Raw genomic sequence first — 22,434 nt, forward strand, 5'->3', positions numbered from 1 at the left:
ATATATAGACGTGACATAGCCTATATGACACTACATTTCCCATACCCCACCGCTGCTTAAATCCCCACCGAGAGGGGTTTGTGGGTTTTGTAGGAGTAAAGCCTTCAGTGTTACGCCACCACTCTCCCGGTTTTGCTCGACAAAAACTACATTTCCCAGTTATATTTAGTGCTCAGACGTCGGCTGTTTGGCTCATCCTTGACCGGAGACCAGATTGGCTTTCTGCTGCATATTGCAGACAGACACCGGGCTAATGAAGTAATTATTGCACCGGCGAATATGAACTTCATGGTGAGTCTGTAATAAATCAACCATATAGGAGACATTTCTGATTAAGAGCGTAGTGAATGACCGCTGGACCGAGGAGGGCTGATTAAATAGACCTGTTTTATCTAATGGCTCCTGGATTAAACAGTCTGCCTCCATAGATAAGACAAGTGGCAAGGAGTTACAGTGACCAAATTGTGTTGAAGTGTCCCTCACTGAGCACTCTCTGAAATGCATTGATTCTCCTGCTAATTTCCTCAAATGTATGCTGAAGATGTGAGGACTCCTTCATGTCATCCTTACTGGGGCTCAGCATGGCGCAGGAGGACAAACACAGCCTGGAGGCGAAATTCGCCGCTGCAGTTAAAGTGATGCGGAGTTTGCCCGAAGAAGGTGATAACTTTCTCTTCTGTTCTGTCCGACACTATGAATGAATGAGACTGGACTTAAGTGTTCAGTTATGTGCTGCGTAGTATGAAGTCTGTGCTTGTTGGTGTGTAAACACTGCAGGTGATTGACCTACATTATCTATTGGTAAAGTTCCTGTGAGGACAAGAGCTGATTACGTGAATCAGTCATTTCTCAGGCCACATAACAACTGCCGTGGCTCAGCGTCTCAGCATAATGATGATTAATGATTTCATTGCTTTTTCAAGCTGCCCTGCACATGTATGTTTTGCAGAAAATAAAACCTAATGTGATGTAACACAGGAGTAATTCCCTTTCTAATCAGCTTTCTTTATCTCTCAGGTCCTTTCCAGCCATCTGATGACATGATGCTGATGTTCTATAGTTACTATAAACAGGCCACACTGGGGCCCTGCAACATCCCCAGACCGAGTGGCTTCTGGGACACTCGTGGGAAAGCTAAATGGTCAGTGTTTATTCTATGTTGTCCATATTTTTTCTTTAAATAATTTCATCTTTATTTTATCAGGCAGTCAACAACAAAGACAATACTAAGAAACAAATAGTTAACAATAACAATCACAATAATCATAAGATACAAGAAATAATCAAGCTTTGAAATCTCCAAGGCTAAGAGTCTAGTTTGAGGGTAGTTTGCAGTTCATTACATTTAAATGGTGCATGGTACCTTAAATTCAGAGTTACGGCTAATGGCAGCATAGCAGACAGACAGCTAATGCATTTGCATGTTTCACACTATACTAAAAAAATATCCATGATATCCATACAGTAGATCAATGGCACATTCATTTCATGCCGTATATGAAATTGTTCCAAATCCACAATTTATTTTGATAACAACCAAACATTACTGCACAGTACAGCAGATATATCCAGTGGGTAATCCTGCAGAGTAGATGAGGTTTCTGCATCATTTACTTCCTCTGTTACTGCATATTTTCCCTTGTTCAATGATCGCTTTCTTGTCAGTGTTCAAGTGTTGAACTATGACTTTGTGTTGCCAGGGATGCGTGGAGCTCTTTAGGAAATATGACAAGGGAGGAAGCCATGAAAAATTATGTTGAGGACATCCAGCTGGTAAGTCCTTTCAGGGAAACTGAGGCTGAATACAGGGAGCATGCATAATAATAAACACACAGGCATCTCACTTCCCATTAGAGTTTTGGCATTATAAGAAAAGTGTGTGTCCATTACTTGTGGCCAAATACCTGCAGAAGCACATTCCCATCAGTCTCAGCTGCACCTTGTGTTTAGTGCTAATAAGAAAACATTAGCATGCTAAATGCTAAACTAAGACATTAGTAGCTGCTAAACATCAACATAAATAGCAGCGTCTGTGCTTAAATACAGCCTACTGCTAGCATGGCCTCAGACTTGCAGTTTGTTAAAAAAAAAAAAAAAAGTCATGTTGAGCAATGACGGAACCTCTTAATAATCATTTTTGCAAATATCATTATTCATTTTCACCTAATAAAAGCTATTGAGATCCACCGGCTCTTTAACTGGCCCAACCAAAACTCAGTCAGCCTTTGCAATATGTAATCAAATCTAATTAACTTGATATCTGGTGATTTGTTGACAGTCTTGCCATCACATCTATTTCTACAAAAGTGCTAAGTCCTAAGTCCCTTCAGAACAAGCGTTATTATTTGCCGTCAGATTTTGGAGACCATCCCGATCTCAGACGAGGTGTCCGACCTGGTGCAGAAGCTTGGCAACTTCTACGCCGAAGTAGATGGAGAAGAAGAGGAAGCTGAAGAAAGTGAGGTGGACAGGAAGCCCTTCACCAGGCCTTTTGCAAAACATGCAGGTAATGTACATGATCAGCGATGCCAATAATAACTCCACACTTGGAGCGAGGAAAAATTGAAGGAAAAAAAGAATACACTCCGGGGAGGCCACTGCTGCTCATGTGGGATGTCGTGCTGCTGTTAATGTCTCTTTCTCAGTCACAGAGATTTATTTCTCTGAGCCTAAGCCTGTCTTACATGTCTTTTTATCACTAGATGAGCTGCTCAAAGAATTTAAGAAGCCAACAATGGAAGGCAAGTCTTGTGGTTTTCACTGTAGCTTTAGTGTTGATAGATTGCTCTTTGTGGTCCCAGACTGAATTAGCTTATTTTAATTTAATTGAGTCGCTTTCATTAGCGTTTCATTTGACTGATCAAGGGCATAATTTTAGGCTGAATTTAGAGTAATGCAAATGCACTGCAGGAACTGCGTTTCCTGTGAGATCTGTCATTTATGAGCTTTGAGGCCTGTTCAGTGGTTAGTCAGCGTGTTGCTTTGTTGCCTTATATCATTATTTGCACTTTGTGGTATAGCTGTACCTATGTGCTGAACCTGTGAATTTTAAAATGCTCTGTCAAGTGTGTGTGTATGTCTGCTGTATGTAGATTCACATGGTGCAACATATTCTTTGATAAAGAGTTAATCAAGAGTGTTTCCCTCACTGTTCAGGCTATGGGGATCTGTGGGATGATATACAAAACCCTCATGAAAAAGACAATGTTCACGGCCTAAGTGTCAATAGTGAGGAGGAAGAGGGAAGTAAAGACAGTAGTGAAATTGAGAGAAAAGAGGAAAGTAGTGATTGGAGGAGAAGTGAGGAAGAGGAGAATGGGGATGAAGAAGATAATACAGAAGATGAAGACAAGGAAGAAGAGGAGGAGGAGGAAAAAGGTACCATCAGTAGTTGTAGTTAGCTGTTTTTTTTGTTGTGTGGGTTGTGTTGTAGAGGTTACACACACTGAACCAACAGAGGGCACCGTGTATTTTTAACATAATTTAATGGTTGAGGCTGACAATATCCTACGTTTACAAGCCAGCTCTGTGAGTCCTGGAGACGCACACTGTAGCAGGAGCTACCACAGATGCTGTTCTGAGTGCTTTTGCAGTACTTTGTTTGTATCTGCCTGTCTGTCTGTGGATGCTTTTTTGTCAATAGCATCACCATCGTGCAAGATACAGTCACAAAACTTTACAGGTGTGTAGTTGAGATCAGAATGAAGGCCAGGTTTGAAGATTGGTGTGGCTCAACCTATGAGCGCTGAGTACTTATGTAATAATGTAGTAATGACTACTGGCTACTCATGGATCAGAATGTTGACATGTTGACGGGCGCTGCGCCCGGTGTAATCTCATTATAACATGGTCTCTAGTTTTCTTAATAGGAACAAATCCCATGAATATACCAGTGCAATTCCTGATGTAAACTGTTTATCCCACTGTGTCGTAGTGTTCCATTGTTGTCCAGACACACATCAGTGAGCCTCACTGTTGTACCGGATAACGTTGCTACGAACATGGGCACTGCTGTAAACCCCCTGCCGAAAATACTCACTAATGTACCAAATGTGTATTAATCCGCATCTGAAAATAGTCCCTACTTAGAGACCATCATGCAATGGGATCACACCAGCCACAACATGTTGACGTTCCAACCTGTGAATTCTTAGTAGTCATTATTGAATTACATGAGTAATTGGTACATAGGTCGGACCGTACCTATCCTTAAACTTGGCCTTCGTTTTGATCTCAACTACACACCTGGAAAGTTTCCTGTCTCGTTCATGTCCACAGACGGATTTATAATCTTACTCAAAACCACCTCTGTGGTAGTTCCCGCCACAGGTGTCTCCAGGGCAATATTTTTGCCGTGATGACACACACACTCACACACAGGCTCACAAGGTGAAAACAACACCAGCCACACTGTTGTGGCTGCTAACAAATACACAATTTACTCCTGTGTGAGTAACACTTGTTAAAGATCACAGTGCCCAGTTGTTTTTGAGTTGAGCAAGTTACTTAGTCTTGTTGAAAAAGGAATCTATAAACTATTATCTGTGACCTGTTTGTTACCTAAAATCCACTCTAAAGAAAGTTTTGTCTTTATGTGGCTCAGATGAATTATTTACTGTTTGTACACTCTCTCATTGCTTTGCATTACTCTAGTGTATGCACTTTGAATTTTTTGCCTGTTTATTCTTAGTTTAAAAGGGAAGTAGAGCAACTGCTTGTGTATTTGTGTTGTATTATTTTGTTGCAAATTATCTCAAATAGTATTAGAGTTGCTAAAGACCAGCCAGCACACATTTTGTTATTCATGAATAAAATTTTCTCTATTTTCTGACTTCATTTTCAGGGTGCAAGACGTGCATAGTTTCCATTTTGAGTTACTGAATGTGATGTGGTTTCTCTCTGAATACATTCATATAAATGAGAACTGTATTTCAGTGAGATAAAGGAAAAGTAATTTGCTCTGACTACATTCAGGGTGAGATTTGGATACACAAAGAGCACATAAAAGAGAGCTGCACTCTTTTGTAATGCTTTGTCATACTCTCTCATGCTTTCATGCTCTGTCTCAGTCTGGAGTCCTGACCCGAGGCTGCTGAGGGTGGAGGACAAGAGGTGGAGGTCTGACACCAGAGGGTCCAGCAGCAGCATGGAACCCAGCATGTCCTCATTCACACACAGCTCCCTCAACAGTGAGGTGGAGGAGGAGGAACTGGCCTGTTCCACAGAGCCCAGTGTGCAGTATAACCCATATATGCACTTTAATGGACACCTCAGCGGTAAGATTAATGCATTAAATGTGTCTTTGATTGTAATGATTTTTCTGTAAAATCCTAACTGTGCAGGAGTAATGTGAAACATAAGTTATATTTGTATAAAATTGTGAACGGTGCAGCATCAAAAATAATATCAAATAATAGAAAAGATTGAGAAAAAGAATGTAAAATGAGCCTAAACTGAAAAAAAGTGTGAACAAATGTCAAAATATCTATGTTATTGTACAATATAATCTTTAAGGTAAAGTATATAGCTGTTACTTCCAAAGCATCACTCTCTATTGCCTGTCTAAATAGGGATAAATAAATGCTGGAATGCTGTGTTTTGCACCTTTCAGATCACAGTGATGTTCCTGAGAAGAACCACCGGTCCACAGAATCAGATAATGAGGAATTCTGTGATTCAATGGAGCATCTAGCCATGGAAGAGGTGTGGTGCCCCCCCCCCCCCCCCCCCCCCCCCATGAAAGAAAGTCATGAAGAGTTACAAAGTCAAACATGAATTTAAGGTGGTCTGTCCTTTTAATGGCTATTCAATTGGTGGTTGACTATCATTTTTCTCCTACAAGCGGGTGTCTTCATCGAAGGCTCAGTCACCTGGATCAGGAGCTGCCTCAGTGAAGCAAAACGATCTTTGGTTTGAGAGCAACACTACCCTGAATGCAGGAGAGGATCAAGTGCCAACAAGAGATTCCTACTTTAAAGACGGGATTAGTACGAGCCAACACAACAGCTCGTTGTCAAGAAGAGGGAGAGGTGAGACTAGACTGACAACGTATGCCTACTTTACATTTCTCCAAAGATGTGGGCTTAGTTCACTCCCCTAAGCCTTTGAGGCACCAGATAAGTTGCGTGTTATAGCATTAATCTGTCACAATGTGACTCCAGTTTCAGGTTGTCAGTCACCAAGGGTTACCTGTAGCTCTCAGTGGTGTGTCGGTGCAGATGCTGCCAGCTGTTGTGTGTCGCAGAGCAGACATCCTGTCAGGGGAAACGTCAACGAGCAGATAGCTACGGCTCTGCTGAGGCTGCAGCGCGACATGGCCAATGTGCTGCACAGGCTGCACACTCTGGAGATTCTCAATGGATCACAGGTGAAAGAACAGGTGGGGTTTGGCTCTTGTTTTCTAGACACTGTCGTTCCTTTGGTATCACAACAGCTGTTGATATATTTTCCATGTTTTTGAACATAAAAGAAAAAACTAATTTCACAATGCTTTTACTTATTTTCCCTCAGGCATCTGTGTATTAAAAAGACTCCTTAACAATTTTTTAGATATTTTTTGATGGATTTCTATATTTTCAGTCAAGATCATCTTCACCGAGGCAGGAGGACTCGTTACCTGTAGCACGAAAGGTCCTAAAAAATGTTTATTAAAAGTTTATTCGATTTTTATGCAATTTTCTGACCACTTAGTATCAAATTAGGGAACAAACAGTCCCTTTGATGCATGTTCTCTATTTTTTTAATAGATCCTGAGACCATCCTGGTGGCCTTTTAACTTCTCTCCACTCACAGTGGTGTTGACTGCACTCTGGCCTCTGATTGCTCACTGGCTTGTCCAGCTATACTTGCAGCGGAAAAGAAGGTAAACAAAATTCTCCTTACAGAACATCTTAAGTCTATTATCACTGATTATTTTTGTTTTATGACCACACTATAGATTATTAAAACTCAGTTTCACCTTTTCTCCTCACAGAAAAATCCCCTGAATTGTGAATGACAACCACCAGCATCGCTCAAAGAACATGAACCTGGGACAAAGTTGTTGTTTGTTTTGTTGCTTTGTGGCTTTTTTAAGTCACCAACAAAGACAATGTAATGAGATGCCAGTAGATATGGAATGTCAGCTTTAGATAAATGAATGGTCAGACAGGTGTTCAAAGGGAGACTCTGCAGTATAGTGTAGCATTTTGACTTCATGGACACTGTGTAGGGTTTTAACTAAGGGAAGATTAATGCATTAAAAATGCAGGTACATTTTCATTGTTATAGTTAGCTTAGCATTAGGTGGTCATATTTATGTCTCACAGATCACCACACCACACTTCAATATACGCATAACTCACATAACTGAGTCAGCTTTTAATGGAAATAAATTAATAATCATATATTAACTGTCGACTTTAAGTGATAAGAGTGTTATTTTATTTATTGTACATTCCATTGTTTATTTAGCTTTCTTTTCATACCTTTTGTCAAATAATTTTTTTTTTTCCTGATAATTAAGTACATTGACCCTTTACGTGGATGCTCTGAAATGTAGAAATATTTCAGGAGCATTTCCAAATAGACATTTAAGATGAAAAATAAGGTTATTTATGTGTAAAAGTGAATGTACATTTTATAGCTTGGGTGCAATGGCATCAGAGATTGGCTTTTGCAAGAGAAAATGAAACAAAAAAATGTAAAAAGAAGTGACATACAAAGTAAAGACAATCCATATATCTATATATAATCATTATTGTTTCTTGTCAGCTGTTCAGTGGAAATGAAGAAGAATGGGTTACAGTGCTTTCAAATATACAATTGTGAAACATCAGTATATTATGAAGCAAATTTGAAATGCAATAAATACATTCTTGGAACAAATAGATTTATTATGGTGAATCGTTGATTTTTGATGCTCTGAGCAGAAAATGGTGACGAAAACTGAAATGCTTTGTGTGCTTGTGTAAAGGGATGTTGACTGTCTGCTGGATAATCCTGCTGTTTTTTGTGCTTTTTTTATTCCTACTTATCAGAACGAGAAAAAACATTAGCTGTGAAATTTAAGTTGTAAATATGTAGAGATGATATTGTGTATATTAGATTTTAGACTACTGCAAATTTGCAAAATAATATTACCATAATTTCACAATGACCTAGATAAACGGAACCTAAGTCAGTCCAGAAAAGGGAGAACAGATTTTGACGGGGATGCAAAAGCTGTCACAACACAGTAGAGGTCATATCCGGTTTATCATCAGCTGTCGGGACCGCTGAAGTTCGTGGTCGGACTTGCTGCGGCTGCGACACAAAGTTAAAGTGAAAGAAACGCGGACCTTTAACTCTCTGGGGCAGTGGTGCAACTTACGCAGCTTGTCGAGAGAATTAACAATGTTTTCCTTGTCAATGACGGTCCAACCACAGGTAAGAAACAAGAAACGTTAGGCCAAGCTAACGTTAGCATTGTTGTTGTTTTGGTTCTGTCCCGTTTTAGCTGAGCCTGCTAGCAAGCTAAGTTAACCTTAGCCTGTTCTCCTGAGAGCGAGATCTCTGTCGACCTTTCTTTTCGGTTTAATGGTTTGAAACAAATGTACCTTTACACCCTACTCGTAGTTCAACAGAAACATATAGCCTGCTGTGTGTGCCGTTCATTGAGAGGAGCTAACTTCGTTTAGCCGACAGCGCTCTGTTGAGCGTCCGGTGTGTCCTTAGCTGCCAGATGGGAAACTGCGTCAGTCAGAGTCATGTTTGACCACCGGCGCCTTGTATGTGCTTATAAGTCAGTGGTTTAACTAACCTTTCTGTGGATACATCACAATTACCTGTATCTGGCCACCTTTATATTATTTAGCACAAGGTTATAAGCTTGATTTAGATCATGAAGACTTAATAACACCTAGCCGATGTACTTTGCTGGTGGCTACTGTCTCTACCTGATAGATAGGGATTTTGATTGAAATCGCAATGTGTATAATAGTCGTTATTCTTTGATGTTCAAAACATGTAACTTTACTTACTGTCACAGGTGACTGTACCTCTCAGCCACCTCATCAACGTCCTCCACTCTCTGAAGAGCTCAGTGGGAAGCAGCAGCAGTGTCACAGGCAAATCAAGAAAGCACAAGGAGCATGCCTCAGACCCAGAACTTCACTGCACAGAGGTGCATAACAGAAGAGGGAAATCTGCAGTTGCAATTGCATATCAAATACAATGCAATGATACACTTCTTTGCTTTTACACTTCCATACTCTGCATTACCTGTGTAACAGAAACCTGTTTTAAAATTCATGCAGTTGTCACTTTATTAGGTTTACCTGCACAGTCTGTTACGATTCAATACAACAGCCCTGTCACCCTGTCTATTTACATATATGAAGGTGGCAGCATATCCAAGTATAATGTAGTCCAATACAACGCCAACACCAATACAACTCAAAGCACTTGTGCTTTGCAAATAAAATGTGATTGATTGATTGATTGATTGATTGATTGATTGATTGGACATCACCCCTGCTATGACCTCAGTGCTAAAACATATAATCCAATTAACACCTCAGTGGCAATGTCAAACAAACGGAATGTGATGGGGATCATAAATGTAGTTTTAATGGCAGAACAGTTGTATTCCATTAGATTGTACAGGTGTACCTAGTAGAGTGGCCACTGACTTTGCAAGGAGTAAAACACACATTTCTGTGATGTACTTGTGAGCAGTCCATGTGGAACCTGCGGGAGCTTGGATTATCAGACCTGGGAACACAGCAGCTGGATGAGCTTGTGAACTGTGTGTTACCACGCTTGAGCACACAGGAGGCGCCACTTCCACTAGGCAGTCAGACAGCCTGGAGGACCTCCCATCTTTCCACACACTCCTTTTTCTCCAACAAGCATGGTGAGAGAATGCATATGTTGGTTATAAAAGAAAAAGTCTCCCATGCTTTAAACTGTTCTGGTTAAACTGCTGTGCCTCAGACGGGTCCTCACTTTGATCAGTCTTGGTGTAACTGCTGTTTACATCTAACTGGTACTTCTGTCATAGTATCAGTGAAACCTTGATGCTCCTTGATCACTGAATAGGACTTGCAGACACTAGCCAACACTTAGACTGCTAGAGCATTACTCAAACCTCAAAATCCCCAACACTCCTTTTCACCACTCTTAAAGGAATTTAGCAGACCAGCACTTCCCAGTTTGCATGGCGAAGTACTAATTTTTATGTATCTCATCTCTCGTGATCTGTTTAGCTTTTGAGTGACTTAAAGCCTAGGGTAGTTGCTACCCCCTTTCCCCGAAGTAATCTCAGTTAACTATGTATTCATTTGTGAATAAACAGCACTTTTCCTCTCCTCCCAGGGTTCTCATGCGGTCCCATGCCAATGTCGGCTCACGTTTTTTCCAGGCAACAACTGTCACCACTTCAGTCTGTCTGCACAGAGCTGCAACACTGGCCTGGTAACTATAGATTAGAAGCATTTATAAATGGTTTAATAATCTATCACTGATCCATAGTGCTGTATTCAGTCAGTGATAATAAATGGCTTCAGTTTGTATGTACGTTATTTGAAAACAGTGTAGACCTATTGAGATAATAACAAATATTCCAGTTAACTGTCAGTATTATCTATGTTTCCTATTAAACATTACATTTACCTGTAACAATATGAACATTTATAATGTTTATACTTATCTAGTGAAGTTATATGCTGTGAAAATATGATTTGTTTTTTTTAACATCCTATACTTTCTGTTTATTTCCAGTGTTGGTCCAGAGCAGAGGCTTCAAAACTTTAAGGAGCAAAACCAGACGACTGCAGTCAGCCTTCGACCGCCCCCTGGAATCTGAGGGGTTCACGCCATCTTTTATGAAAGTAGGTATTTAGAGGTGTTCACATGCTTAATGTGCTTAGGCAAATCCTTAAGCATATTAGATTTTCTGCACACAAGAAAAATGGAGAAGTAGGACATTGGTATTGTGCCTAGCCTCTGTCTGCGAAAGACCTGTAATGTCACAACTGAAATAGATGATATGTTTTTCTTATTTAGTTGGCTAATGTTATCAGTTATACAGCTGTATTAGCTAAGTTATTGGCAGCTAACTTCAAGGTTGCCTGACATAATAAAAAGATCAACTGTCTGTGCAGGGGTTTGAGAATAAAGGCAGAGCAGGTGCACCTGAACTGTTCAGGCCTGCAAAGCTTGTCCAGTATAATCACCTCCATAGTAAAGGTGTCATATAAGTTTTCTGGCTCTGTGAAAAACGCTGACCAATCTTCCCTTGTGCTTCAGGGTTTCCTTTCACGTGACAAGGGGGTTGAAGTGGAAAGTCTAGACAGCATGTTGAAGAACAAGAACATACCTGATGGACACCAGGAGGCTTTCAAAAGGGGCTTCGCTGAGGGTTTCCTGAAAGCTCAAGCCTTGACACAACGCACACAAGGCAAGTGGAACAACTTCAGTCACGCACATTAGTAATGCAATCCCAATTTTTAACCTTATGAACCAGTGCTGATGTATAGTTTCCTTGTATTTTTCCTACTGTTCAGATTCTTTGAGGAGGACTCGTCTCATCCTGCTGGTGCTGCTTCTTGTTGGGCTCTATGGTATCTCCAAAACCCCCTTCCTATCGGGTAAAGGCTCCTTTTCTCTTAAAGCTGTTTTTTAATTACATGTCTCACATGAAAGCTCCTCCAATATGCTACAATTTTATTAGCTCATAATATTGATATGAATAACAATATTACTCGGCACTTGCCTGTTTACTAATTTATGCCTATTGAATATTTATTAAGCCTTAAAAGAATTAACAGAACAAAAAAAAAAAAATCAGTTTTTTTTTTTTTTGCAGACAACAACACTTTTTAACTTGCAGCACTGAAGCACTAATATCAGATGGAGTTATTAAATAACTCTTAATAACAGGCTGTGTGTGTGTGTGTTTGTGTGTATGTGTGTGTTTATTAACCATGCCATGCAGTGTGATTTCGAACTTTAATCTAACCATTTTGGACAGTGCGGTTCCGAACCACATCAGGCCTGGACTCAGCAGTGGACCCAGTCCAGATGAAAAATGTGACATTTGAACACGTCAAAGGGGTAGAGGAAGCTAAGAACGAGCTGCAGGAAGTGGTGGAGTTCCTGAAAAACCCACAGAAGTTTACTGCACTGGGAGGAAAGCTGCCAAAAGGTAGGAATGCATCTCAGTGTAGATAGGTGAAAAGCTTTTCTCAACTAATCTGTGTTATAGTATTTCAGCTGATATGGTGATGGCACAACACTACTCAGGGCTGTTTTTCTGTCACTCTCTTTTCTTCCTCATCTCCTCTTCCCTGCCTCCACCTCAGGTGTTCTACTGGTCGGCCCTCCAGGGACTGGTAAGACCCTGCTGGCCAGAGCGGTGGCTGGAGAGGCAGATGTGCCGTTCTACTATGCCTCTGGGTCGGAGTTTGATGAGATGTTCGTTGGAGTGGGAGCCAGTCGCATCAGGAACCTTTTCAGTGAGTTTTCTCTTTTTTGTAACATCCTCCTTCTCCTTTTCCTTCCTTGAAGGCCAAATTAATGTTTAAAGTTGACTTCTCTGTATAAAGGACTACATGACCGTGGCAAAAACAGTAATTTATAATTGTACTGAATATTGTTTTTGTCTCATCGTTTTTTTTCTAGGGGAGGGTAAAGCCAATGCTCCCTGTGTGATCTTCATTGATGAGCTAGACAGTGTGGGTGGGAAAAGGATCGAGTCTCCCATGCACCCTTACTCCAGACAGACTATCAACCAGCTGCTTGCTGAGATGGATGGGTAATCTCTAAAATTATCAGTTGCATTTTTACATTTTAGATGGAGGAGTTATCTTCCTTCAGATTAAACTGAATTTGACGTCTCTCACTGGCAGTATGGCAGGTTTGCAATGCGTTTTTAAACAGATAATGGATAAAATCTTCTGTCACAATGCACAGTTGTTTGCAAAAGTTTGGGCACACCTGGCCAATTTTATTTATTTATTGATTGATTTTTTGAGGTGAGAAGAAGTAAATACAGCCCCTGCAGCAGGCAGACAATGAGAAATGATATTGCGTTTTTTTTAATGCACTGTTACTTTTTACTTCAGTAATTGTGGTATGTGCAAAAGTTGGAGGGAACTGTGGAAATCAAGATAAGATCGTGTAGGGTAGTGATTTATATATTGATATTAATAAAAAGAAAACATCTATAGATGTAATAACCATACTGGAATGTGATTTTCTCTAATCTATTAAATGAATAAATGACAAATCAAGGTACTCCATCAAATTGATGCCAAAACTCTGTTAATCTCACCTAAACTTCAAGCAGTCTCCCTGCATTTCACTTATACGACTGCAGACTAAGAACAGTCTTTAATGATAAATACATACAGTACAGAGTCTGTCCACATAAGAATAAATAGAGTACTGCATTGTACTGCACAATCTGTGACTTAAAAGTGAGCTGAAGTTTTCTGTCAGGGGAAAATGTTGAAAAAAAAAACAAGTGATCAGAAAACAAGAGAAAACTTCCTGCAGACACTGACCTGCACTCTGTGATGTTACTTTAAAGGTTTAAACCAAATGAAGGTGTGATCATCATTGGAGCAACAAACTTCCCAGAGGCGTTGGATAAGTATGTTTTCCTCTGTGTCTCCTGCTATAGCAAAATGTCAAAGCTTACAATGCACATTTAGAAATGTCAGGGTTTACAGCCTTCAGAGTCTCAGCTGTCCTTTTCAATGACTAAGTATGGACTACAGCTTTGAGTCTGTGTTTCAGAGTTATATCAGCATTTTACTAACAAACTGATCGACCCTTTCAGTGCCCTGATCCGCCCGGGACGTTTTGACATGCAGGTGACTGTCCCCAAACCAGACGTGAAAGGGCGTACAGAGATCCTCAACTGGTACCTGAAGAAGATTAAAGTGGATCCAGGTATTAAAATGCGCATCAGCCAAAATATATTTTCCTCAAATGTATAATTGTAGTTCATGTTATTTGAGCTGTAGGCTGAGTCTTTTAAGAATATTTGTGTCTTGCCTTTCTTTGCTGTGCAGCTATTGAGGCCAGTATTATTGCCCGGGGCACAGTGGGCTTCTCTGGCGCTGACCTGGAAAATCTGGTCAACCAGGCAGCCCTGAAGGCAGCAGTTGATGGCAAAGACATGGTCACAATGAAGGAGCTGGAGTTTGCTAAGGACAAAATCCTCATGGGTGAGAAAAGCTTTGCTAGCTGGTTAAGAAACTTCTTTTTTAATCTTTCTCAGCCCCTTTCTTCTTTTTCTGATGAAACTTACTCATTCTTCTCTCTTCTTCAAGGCCCCGAGAGGAGGAGTGCAGAAATAGACAAGAAGAACAAGCTCATCACAGCGTACCACGAATCAGGCCACGCTATTGTAGCTTACTACACCAAAGATGCCATGCCAATCAACAAGGCTACAATCATGCCCCGGGGTCCTAGTCTGGGACATGTAAGAAGACCTAGAGCTTTTGAAACCTCATAGCTTAACTTTGCACCTCCAGCTCTGACACCAGTTCTGATGCAAACGTTCTTTCTTTTCTCCTTCTTCTTCCCAGGTCTCAATGCTTCCAGAGAACGATCGCTGGAGTGAGACTCGCTCTCAGTTACTGGCCCAGATGGACGTTAGCATGGGCGGCCGTGTGGCAGAGGAGATTATATTTGGCCATGAGAACATCACAACTGGTAGGAAATAGTTCCCATAAGGGCCAGTGAGTCATAAACTGTTTTAGTTGAGAGAGTAGAATATAGGAAAAATCTTGATATTTATTACATCAGGAAATAAGATGTTCAGCGGACTGACATTTAAAAGAGCAGCATAAGTGGTTCTATATGTGTCATTTCTTCCTCTACAGGAGCTTCAAGCGACTTTGACAGCGCTACCAAGATTGCAAAGATGATGGTGACCAGATTTGGAATGTGTGAGAAGGTAGGCAGACTTGACGGGGACTAAGAAAGGAAAAAAGATCATATTATATTTAGAATTTAACTTTTGTATATGTATTGACTTGCTCCCTTGTCTCCTAGCTGGGCGTGATGACCTATACTGACATGACACAGCAGAGTCCAGAGACACAAGCTGCTGTGGAGCACGAAGTCAGGCTGTTACTGAAGGTCTGTGTCATGTGTTAAAATGACTGAACAGAAAAACCCACCTATAGTAATGTTTCTAACCAACTGTTTCCCTTGCTGCCTCCAGGAGTCTTACGAGCGTGCCAAAGCCCTGCTTAAGTCTCACGCCAAGGAGCACAAGAACCTGGCAGACGCGCTGCTCATGTACGAGACACTGGATGCCAAAGAAATCCAACTGGTCCTGGAGGGCAAGACCCTGGAGACAAGATGAAACCAGCAAGGACGGCAACAGTCAATCTCGGGGAAGCAACAATGGAATGGTCAGATTTTAAGAACTTAGGCATTAAGGAAGTAGGAATGGACTCAGGTCTTAAGCAGTGAATCAGAGGAGGAAATGGACAAGTGCTCATGTGGAACGACGTCATATCTTCATGCTGTCACCTTCATGGAATCTCATCATTATTCCCAGACAAGTAGCTTTGTTTTTTGAAACTTAAACATGACTTTCCTGTGTTTAAAGCATAGCAGCTCTAAGGTGCCCTGGTTCAGTGTATGCGGTGAAGGTTAAAAGGTTAAACGTCTGATGTTCAGGATGTTTCTCAGTGCACTTTATCGGCTGGTGTTAGGAGATAATACATGAATGTAAATACGCACCTCGGGTGTAAACAAAGCATGTGGATAAGATTCCTTCTTTAAAAATTTGGTCAAATTCTATTAAACCAGGTCTGTAAAGATTCCTGTTCTGTTAATGGTAAATGCTGAGCAGCATATCCCATTAACCCAAAGAGTTACTGTGAGATCACGCCAACCAGGATTCAACTTAATCCCAGCTCATTTGTGTTCATATCTGTTATTTGTGAAGTATATCTTCAAGGACAGGCTGTACTCTCAACTTCAGCTTGTGTTATTCTCAAATTAGCACCCAGAGTCGTAAAGTCTTTCCATTGGATTCTTAGTGTGAGGGATGTTATGAAAGATCATGCATAAGTCTACTTTCTCCTGCCCTACGGTTCCTCTCCGCTTATGTCCCTGTTCCTTGTTTTTAAAGGTGGCCTTCTGGGGAATGTACTCTAAGTGTATATTTTTTCTTTCCTTTTCAAGTAGGACGTGTAAAAATTGAAAGTACAACATGCGAGCACTTTGGATGAGTGAACAAATTGCACTTATGCACTCTTGACGTAATTTATTTCATTTATGCTGTGTGTACAGATTGAACAAAACCTGCTGCTCAGCTTCAAAAAGCATGCAAGAAATACAAGTTGCATTTATGTAGTGATAGAGCATCGGCATCCTTTGGATTTTAAAGTTGGGATAACAGCCGAATTTATTCAAATACTCTGAGTTTGGTTTCTGAAAAGCCTCTTAGCAAATATATCAGTTTTTCTTGTGACTGCCAGTGATTTGGCCAGTTCGTTCAGTCATTGTCCATTGCTGTCAGGGAAAGAAGATGTGAGACAGTATGAAGTTTAACCTGTAACAGTTCAGAGCCTAATTGAAAAGAGGCATCCTTGACTCTGAATATGACATTTCTTCAACACAGTCTGTGGGTAGAAACTTGCAGTTACTTGTCTGTTAAAATGTTGAATGTCTTCATTTTAAATTGAACAGTTAAAGCAACAGTGTATGTAATCCTCACTTTAGCATTTCAGAACAGGCAGTAAAGCTCTCATCAAGGTTACCACCAGCATATCATCGTCATATCGTAGTGTAACCGTCTTCAGCTTTTTCCTTCAGTTTGACACTGTTTGTTCTGTTTATCCATCTTTGACCCATGTTTATCTGTATATATGACTGGGATGTGATGGGAACATTGTATATAGATGTATAGTGATGCTTTTATGCTCTCTGCTGTTGATTGACAAAGATCTCTCAACAATGTAATGGCAGTGCTTAATGAACGTTAAAGCAGCTGAAATAAATAAAAAGAAGCCCAAAGAAAAACTTATATTTGTGTGTGTGTGTGTGTGTGTGTGTGTGTCAGTAGGTCAGAGTATGCTACAGATTTATTTTCTCAAAAACTGCTCAAAATAACACCAGACAAATGGAACTGGGTTTACACCTCTGACAAGTCAAACCAGAATAGATTTGGAGAGATGATCAGTTCCTTAGTGTCGCCCTGACGTACACCAAAAAAATACAAAATAAAACAAACTGAAATTAATGGTAGATAGCCAGTTGGAGGGCTGATGTCATTACCTATTTCTCTTTGCTGTCTGCTTTGCTTTTGGCTATGTGACACCAAATGAGGTTCACATCCACCCTTTGCTTCAGGTGTCTGGTAGTTTGCTGTTGGTCAGCGGAGATTGCTAGCTTCCACTTTCATGGTGAAATACAACCTTACCAGAAAACTAAAAAGTAACTTTTTTCAGTATAACATAAGAAGTTGGTGCATTGTTAAAACATCTTATTATTGGTATGTTGTTCTAATCTCTCAGTTTCTCATTCTAACAAAAAACAGAGCTTTTGTTGTTGTTGTTGTTGCCATAGAAATTGGCCTCCCAAAGACATTACACTATGTTTCTGCAAATACGTCCAAAATGTTTTTCTCATCTTTTTAGAAATGGAGAATTATGCCCAATAGCTGCAGTATCATTTTAGACTACATTTACTCATATAGAAAAATGTGAAGAATTTGAATATTAGAGTAAAATTGACTTTAGCAACACTGCTCACGGGCTACAAACAGGGTCAGAAACACTGGAATGAAGACCAAGCCATGGAGCAGCCCAAATGTAACCACAAGAAACACAACCTTGAAGAACGTCCTAAAGATGTAACTCCCAGACACAGACAACACCAGCACTCCTAAAACAGTGGACAGCGCTCCTTGCAGAATGGGACACCCTAAGTGGGCCAAGGCATCTATGGCTTTCTCATTGACATCACGCTTGGGACTGGAGACAAAAGAGTAAGAAATATGTGCTGAGAAATCCACAGAGAAACCAACGCACATGACAAGGTTGATCATGGAGATGGAGTCCAGGGTTACACCCCACAGCGCCATGAATCCTGTCACACCGACAATGACTGAACAAATTGCAAAGGCCACCCACACGGAGCAAAGGACGCTGGGTATCAGGGCGAGTGAGACGACCAGCATCACGATCACAGCCACCAGGATGGTTTGAATGGTGCTGTCTGTGATGACGGTATACTGGTCAAAGTAGATGAAGGCAGGGTGGTACACCAGCAGCTCTACTGGACATGCCTCTGCTGTTTCCCTCAGTCCAACCATCATGTCCTTCACTGAGGTTTTGTTCAGTGTCTGAATGAAAAAGCGTGAGGCCTGAATGTCATTGTCTGCAGTCATGTTGATGTCTTGTCTGAACGTTGAGGTGAGCTCTAAGAAGTGGGGCAGGTGGCTTTGGAAAGCTTCTTGAGAGCTTATGTTCAGATTGGTTGCATTTGCAAACTGCTGAAAGGAAAGAAACCAAGCCAATGTGCTGTTGACGTAGTTCAAACTTTCAAAATTTGAGATGCATGAGTGCAATTGCTTCTGTCCTTCCTCGTCCCAGTATGGGAAAGGCTGTTTCACTGCCACCATCACATTGCAGCTATATTCAGAAAAGTGCTGCCTTTGATTATCGTAGTAATCGATGATGTAGGAATCATCCAGAGCCAGATTCCTGATATCAAGTCCCTCCTTTATGATCCAACACCCATAGATACTAACAGCCAGATAGGCTGCGTAGATGACAAATACATGTGCTTTAATCAGTTTGTGGGTAAGAAATGGACCATAGAACTGTTCAAAAATGTGGCTTATCGATTCAGTTTCCTCCGTTTCAGTCATTGAATCATAGCTCCCTCCAACACAGCAGACACTGAAGGCTTTTGAAGTCCTGGAAGGTAAGTCTTCTGGGATTTTGGCACAGGTGAACCAGTGCTTGTTCTCTGCTTCCCTTTGTCCGTTCAAAGCCATACAAGCCCCCAGGAAAGTGATATTGTACAAATAGCAGAAGCAAACAGAAATGCCAGCATAAAGGCAGAAGGACTGCACGGAGCCAAAGGGCGAGCTGTAGCCCAGGAGGAGAGCCAGCGTGTCAGTCAGGGTGGTGATGGTGATGGAGACGGCAGCATCCCTGTAGGTGTGAGCAAGCCGGTCAGGGACGCTGTCCAGAACACGGGTCCTCTGCCAACAGGAGATCATGATGAACATATCATCAAGTCCAATACCTTTAGGTTAAAGAGGATGGGAGAAAGGCATATTTAAAAAGGCATATATTTTATCCCTTTTTTAATATAGTTTTACATTGCCACGCATTTGTTGTTCTTTGGCAATTTGATAGATTTGCAGCTAAATTGTGTCTTGCATTGTGATTTTATTTTGTGGCTCTGTCTTGTAGAAAGGCCTGCATCATATCAAATTTTAAAGGACCATTAAACAATTTTTTTAGGCCTTTAAAGGGGAAGCGCACCAATTTTACACATCAAAGTCCGTTTTCAGGTCTTCAGGAGTGCTACTGCATGTGTGAAAGATTTACAAAGTCTTTTGTCGCTTGCGCCACATCTCAGCTTGAGTCTTGTGTCTTGAGGCTACATTAGCTGCCACCATCACCCAATATCTGACTGAACTGACAACAATCAAGTTGCACTGTGGGTAGAGTAGTGTGGGTAGCACATTTTTGCCCCAGGCCACCTAGTTTGTCCAGCCCTGGTTGCATACAATGAAAAGCATGATCATCAACATTGTGTTTTAAAATTGTAAAACAAGGACACAATAATTACATCAGGTCTCAAAAAGCCTACATGCTGAAGATAAAGTGATTATATATCATAGCAACATAGTGGTAAATGGAGAGGTAAGTGGACCTGGATGCTCAACACAACCTACCTAATATCATGAAAGGACAGGAGGCAGCTGTCATGACAAAAGGTTGGCCCAGCAACAACAGTGCACCAAAACCACTCAGGACTGCCAGACCTGTGGAGAGCAACCCACAACAAGCCACCCACACCTTCGTCCGTACATTATCCAACCTGTAGGAATCAGATTATAAAGATTCAGTCACTCAACACAATATATGTGCTTTGTTTTTTTTTTAATGTGTACTTTTATTTTGTAAACTTAGGGGTTTCTTTAACTAGCTTTAATAAGTTGACTGTGGAGTTGTTGTGAAATGTTCTCTCCAGTAGATAAATCAATCAAAATTCACGACAAAAGCAGAAGATTTACCAACCTCCAACATGATATAATTGAAAATGAGATGGCAATGGCGTAGGTGATGGAGAATAAATGGATGACAGAAGCTGGAGATTTCTCAAATTCCCACTGTATTGACATGGAGGTGGAGTATGACACCTAGAAAGATTATTGATAAATTTAACATATAACCACTTTCCTAAAGGGCAGATCATTTAAAACATTGGTATGTTAAAGGTCTGCTTACCTGAATTGAAGTTGATGATTCATTTGAGACCAAACTGATGAAACTTTCCAACCACAGATCTGTTTTCGCTTTGGTGTCCTCTCGTAAATAATAATAGAGCTGTACGGCTTCAGCACTTTCAACAACTGAGCTCTCCTCATCCAATTTCACACTCCCCAAACTTAAATAAAGGGGAACACTCCTAAACTCAGCCTGATACCATGGAAATGTCAAATTGATAGCATTTATATTGTTGGCATTGCCTTTGATAATATCTAGAATATCATTAGAGGGGCAAGAGCCCATCATGTCAGCACAGACATCCACATATTCAAATGACTGGTTGTCAAACTGCACTAACATACTCCTAATTTTATAGTCCAGGTGTAGGATGTCCTGTAGTGACTCCACTGTCAGGATATTACTGTCACTTGTAGCTATGAGAGTTGCATAATTCCCACTTGTGCTCAGCCTTAAGCTTGAAAATATGGACTCATTTCCTGGAAAAGTTTCTTGGATGTATTTCCTCTCCATCTTGGCTTTTCCATCAACAGGTGTGAACTGTTCTTCAATATTGTTGGACATCCTGTCCGTGAGAAAATAAAACCCGCTCCCAAGACCTGTCGAGAGAACAGCGGGGGCGATCAGGAACCACCAGGGATGGGATCCAATAAAACAGCCCATCATCTCAAAGCAGATCCGAAGGGGTCTCTCCAGGCAGTCTGTGCGGCACTTGGCCATAGTTGCAGAAACTTGCTCCTCTAAAAGCTGTATTTCTGATTGGCATTTAGTTTAGAAACTACTTTTGGGCATATGCAAGAGCTGCTCCTATTCTCAGAAATGTCAGACTAATGTTAGAGGGAACTGTATTCACAACCAGCTGTATTTATTGTGCTGCAGAGTCTTTTCAGCTCCTTCATGGGCAGAGATTTGCATAATAACAGGGTCCGCATTCTCTGTAATGAACAGAGGCAGATGAGGATTGAGGACCAGCCCAGTCAAAGAGCCTATTGAATAACGTGAAGGTGTAGTATGGCTCACTGGTTCCATCACACTTGGTACAGTCACTGGTTTCTTTTTGCTTATCCCACAGGTGATTCCCTTTCATGGCTGAGGCAACATAGTGTTTAGGGCGCTCTGAGATAATTGCAGTGTAGAAAAGGCACAGAACAAAGATGTGTTGTGCCTTATAATGTGGGTCTTTATGTAGACTATTCAAAGGTTTTCCTACCTCTTTATTGACAGTCATTTTCTATGGTAGATTTCCCTCTAACCACACATTCCAGGTAAATGTTAGCAAAAAAAAAAAAAGAAGAAAATATATAGATGTCTTTAAAATATCTGTAGAGACACAAATCCACATTTTTGTTGAAATATTAAAAAAAGAAAAAGAAATCAGATACATTAAAAAGCTAACATTTTTAGCAATATGTCTCACAATGTATTTACATTAAATAGAATAGCTATTAACATTTACACCAACCGGTACACAAAGGGGCAAATAGCAATACTTTTAGCGACATATCTCCAGTGTCAAATCCAGTGTCAGTCTGTTGTCAGACTGTTGTGTCAGTTTTCCCAAATATCACTGTCACCTTTATCTTCATTTCTTAATTACAAATATATAATAGATATGTAACATACAGTATATACCCTTAGTAGGGTGGCCTGTAACACTCATCAGTAAGAATATAACATATTTCTGAGTAGTAGCTGTATCTTCATTTCAACAGACTAGAAAGACTTGAAGCGACCTCAGTTTATTAGACATTGTATCCAGTGTTCTTTAAAAGATGATTTTCATCACAAAACAGCTTTCTCTTTTAACAGAAAACTTTTAGACCACAATACATTAAGAACACACACATTTTGCATGGTGTATTAATAATACATAATTGTACATACATGATGTATTTATTATTTAATATATTCTCATATATATATATTTTTTTTTATTATCACATTTTCCATTCTGTGTAGACTATTGCTTTGG

General features: G+C 40.5%; 3 protein-coding genes across 6 annotated transcripts; 2 read left to right on the forward strand and 1 right to left on the reverse strand.

The window, feature by feature from the left end:
• The first annotated feature begins 175 nt into the window (after positions 1–175).
• LOC139629516 (acyl-CoA-binding domain-containing protein 5A-like) lies at positions 176–7,870 on the forward strand. Of its 4 annotated transcripts, none has more exons than XM_071492177.1 (14): positions 176–291; positions 542–660; positions 1,018–1,141; positions 1,701–1,773; positions 2,356–2,506; positions 2,703–2,741; positions 3,157–3,378; positions 5,070–5,276; positions 5,612–5,703; positions 5,843–6,029; positions 6,162–6,367; positions 6,580–6,630; positions 6,747–6,862; positions 6,974–7,870. In XM_071492177.1, the coding sequence occupies exons 2-14, from the start codon at positions 558–560 to the stop codon at positions 6,984–6,986; spliced, it is 1,584 nt and encodes a 527-aa protein (XP_071348278.1). In that variant the 5' UTR covers positions 176–291; positions 542–557; the 3' UTR covers positions 6,987–7,870. The 4 variants fall into 4 exon arrangements, with proteins under 4 accessions (XP_071348278.1, XP_071348277.1, XP_071348279.1 ...); XM_071492176.1 differs by having other exon boundaries at positions 6,162–6,379; positions 6,974–7,135; XM_071492178.1 differs by lacking the exons at positions 2,703–2,741; positions 3,157–3,378 and having other exon boundaries at positions 6,162–6,379; positions 6,974–7,135.
• A 337-nt stretch (positions 7,871–8,207) lies between these two features.
• On the forward strand, positions 8,208–17,017 carry yme1l1b (YME1-like 1b). Its single transcript, XM_071491703.1, has 18 exons — positions 8,208–8,406; positions 9,008–9,142; positions 9,697–9,874; positions 10,336–10,434; positions 10,741–10,850; positions 11,269–11,419; positions 11,526–11,609; positions 11,993–12,166; positions 12,324–12,476; positions 12,643–12,775; positions 13,553–13,615; positions 13,805–13,917; positions 14,040–14,195; positions 14,301–14,452; positions 14,559–14,685; positions 14,856–14,929; positions 15,028–15,114; positions 15,200–17,017. The coding sequence occupies exons 1-18, from the start codon at positions 8,374–8,376 to the stop codon at positions 15,341–15,343; spliced, it is 2,166 nt and encodes a 721-aa protein (XP_071347804.1). The 5' UTR covers positions 8,208–8,373; the 3' UTR covers positions 15,344–17,017.
• On the reverse strand, positions 17,016–21,859 carry LOC139629209 (patched domain-containing protein 3-like). The gene is made up of 4 exons (XM_071491701.1): positions 20,463–21,859; positions 20,253–20,374; positions 19,907–20,052; positions 17,016–19,248 (listed from the first exon to the last, which is right to left on the reverse strand). Exons 1-4 carry the CDS (start codon positions 21,180–21,182, stop codon positions 17,729–17,731), a joined length of 2,508 nt encoding a protein of 835 aa, XP_071347802.1. The 5' UTR covers positions 21,183–21,859; the 3' UTR covers positions 17,016–17,728.
• Positions 21,860–22,434: the final 575 nt, after the last annotated feature.

This window comes from Trachinotus anak, unplaced genomic scaffold (genome assembly GCF_046630095.1).
Source record: "Trachinotus anak isolate AG129_WGS33_773 ecotype Australia unplaced genomic scaffold, CSIRO_AGI_Tana_v1 ptg000012l, whole genome shotgun sequence".
NCBI lineage: Eukaryota > Metazoa > Chordata > Actinopteri > Carangiformes > Carangidae > Trachinotus > Trachinotus anak.

Coding starts and splice junctions, on each gene's coding strand:
- LOC139629516 (XM_071492176.1), top strand. CDS start 558: ATGTCATCCTTACTGGGGCTCAGCATGGCGCAGGAGGACAAACACAGC. Junction 6,030..6,161: donor GTTGTCAAGAAGAGGGAGAG/GTGAGACTAGAC, acceptor ATGTGACTCCAG/TTTCAGGTTGTCAGTCACCA. Junction 6,380..6,579: donor GATCACAGGTGAAAGAACAG/GTGGGGTTTGGC, acceptor CTATATTTTCAG/TCAAGATCATCTTCACCGAG.
- LOC139629209 (XM_071491701.1), bottom strand. CDS start 21,182: ATGGCCAAGTGCCGCACAGACTGCCTGGAGAGACCCCTTCGGATCTGC. Junction 20,375..20,462: donor AATCATCAACTTCAATTCAG/GTAAGCAGACCT, acceptor TAATCTTTCTAG/GTGTCATACTCCACCTCCAT. Junction 19,249..19,906: donor CTGTCCTTTCATGATATTAG/GTAGGTTGTGTT, acceptor TTTAACCTAAAG/GTATTGGACTTGATGATATG.
- yme1l1b (XM_071491703.1), top strand. CDS start 8,374: ATGTTTTCCTTGTCAATGACGGTCCAACCACAG. Junction 11,610..11,992: donor CAAAACCCCCTTCCTATCGG/GTAAAGGCTCCT, acceptor CATTTTGGACAG/TGCGGTTCCGAACCACATCA. Junction 12,167..12,323: donor GGGAGGAAAGCTGCCAAAAG/GTAGGAATGCAT, acceptor CCTCCACCTCAG/GTGTTCTACTGGTCGGCCCT.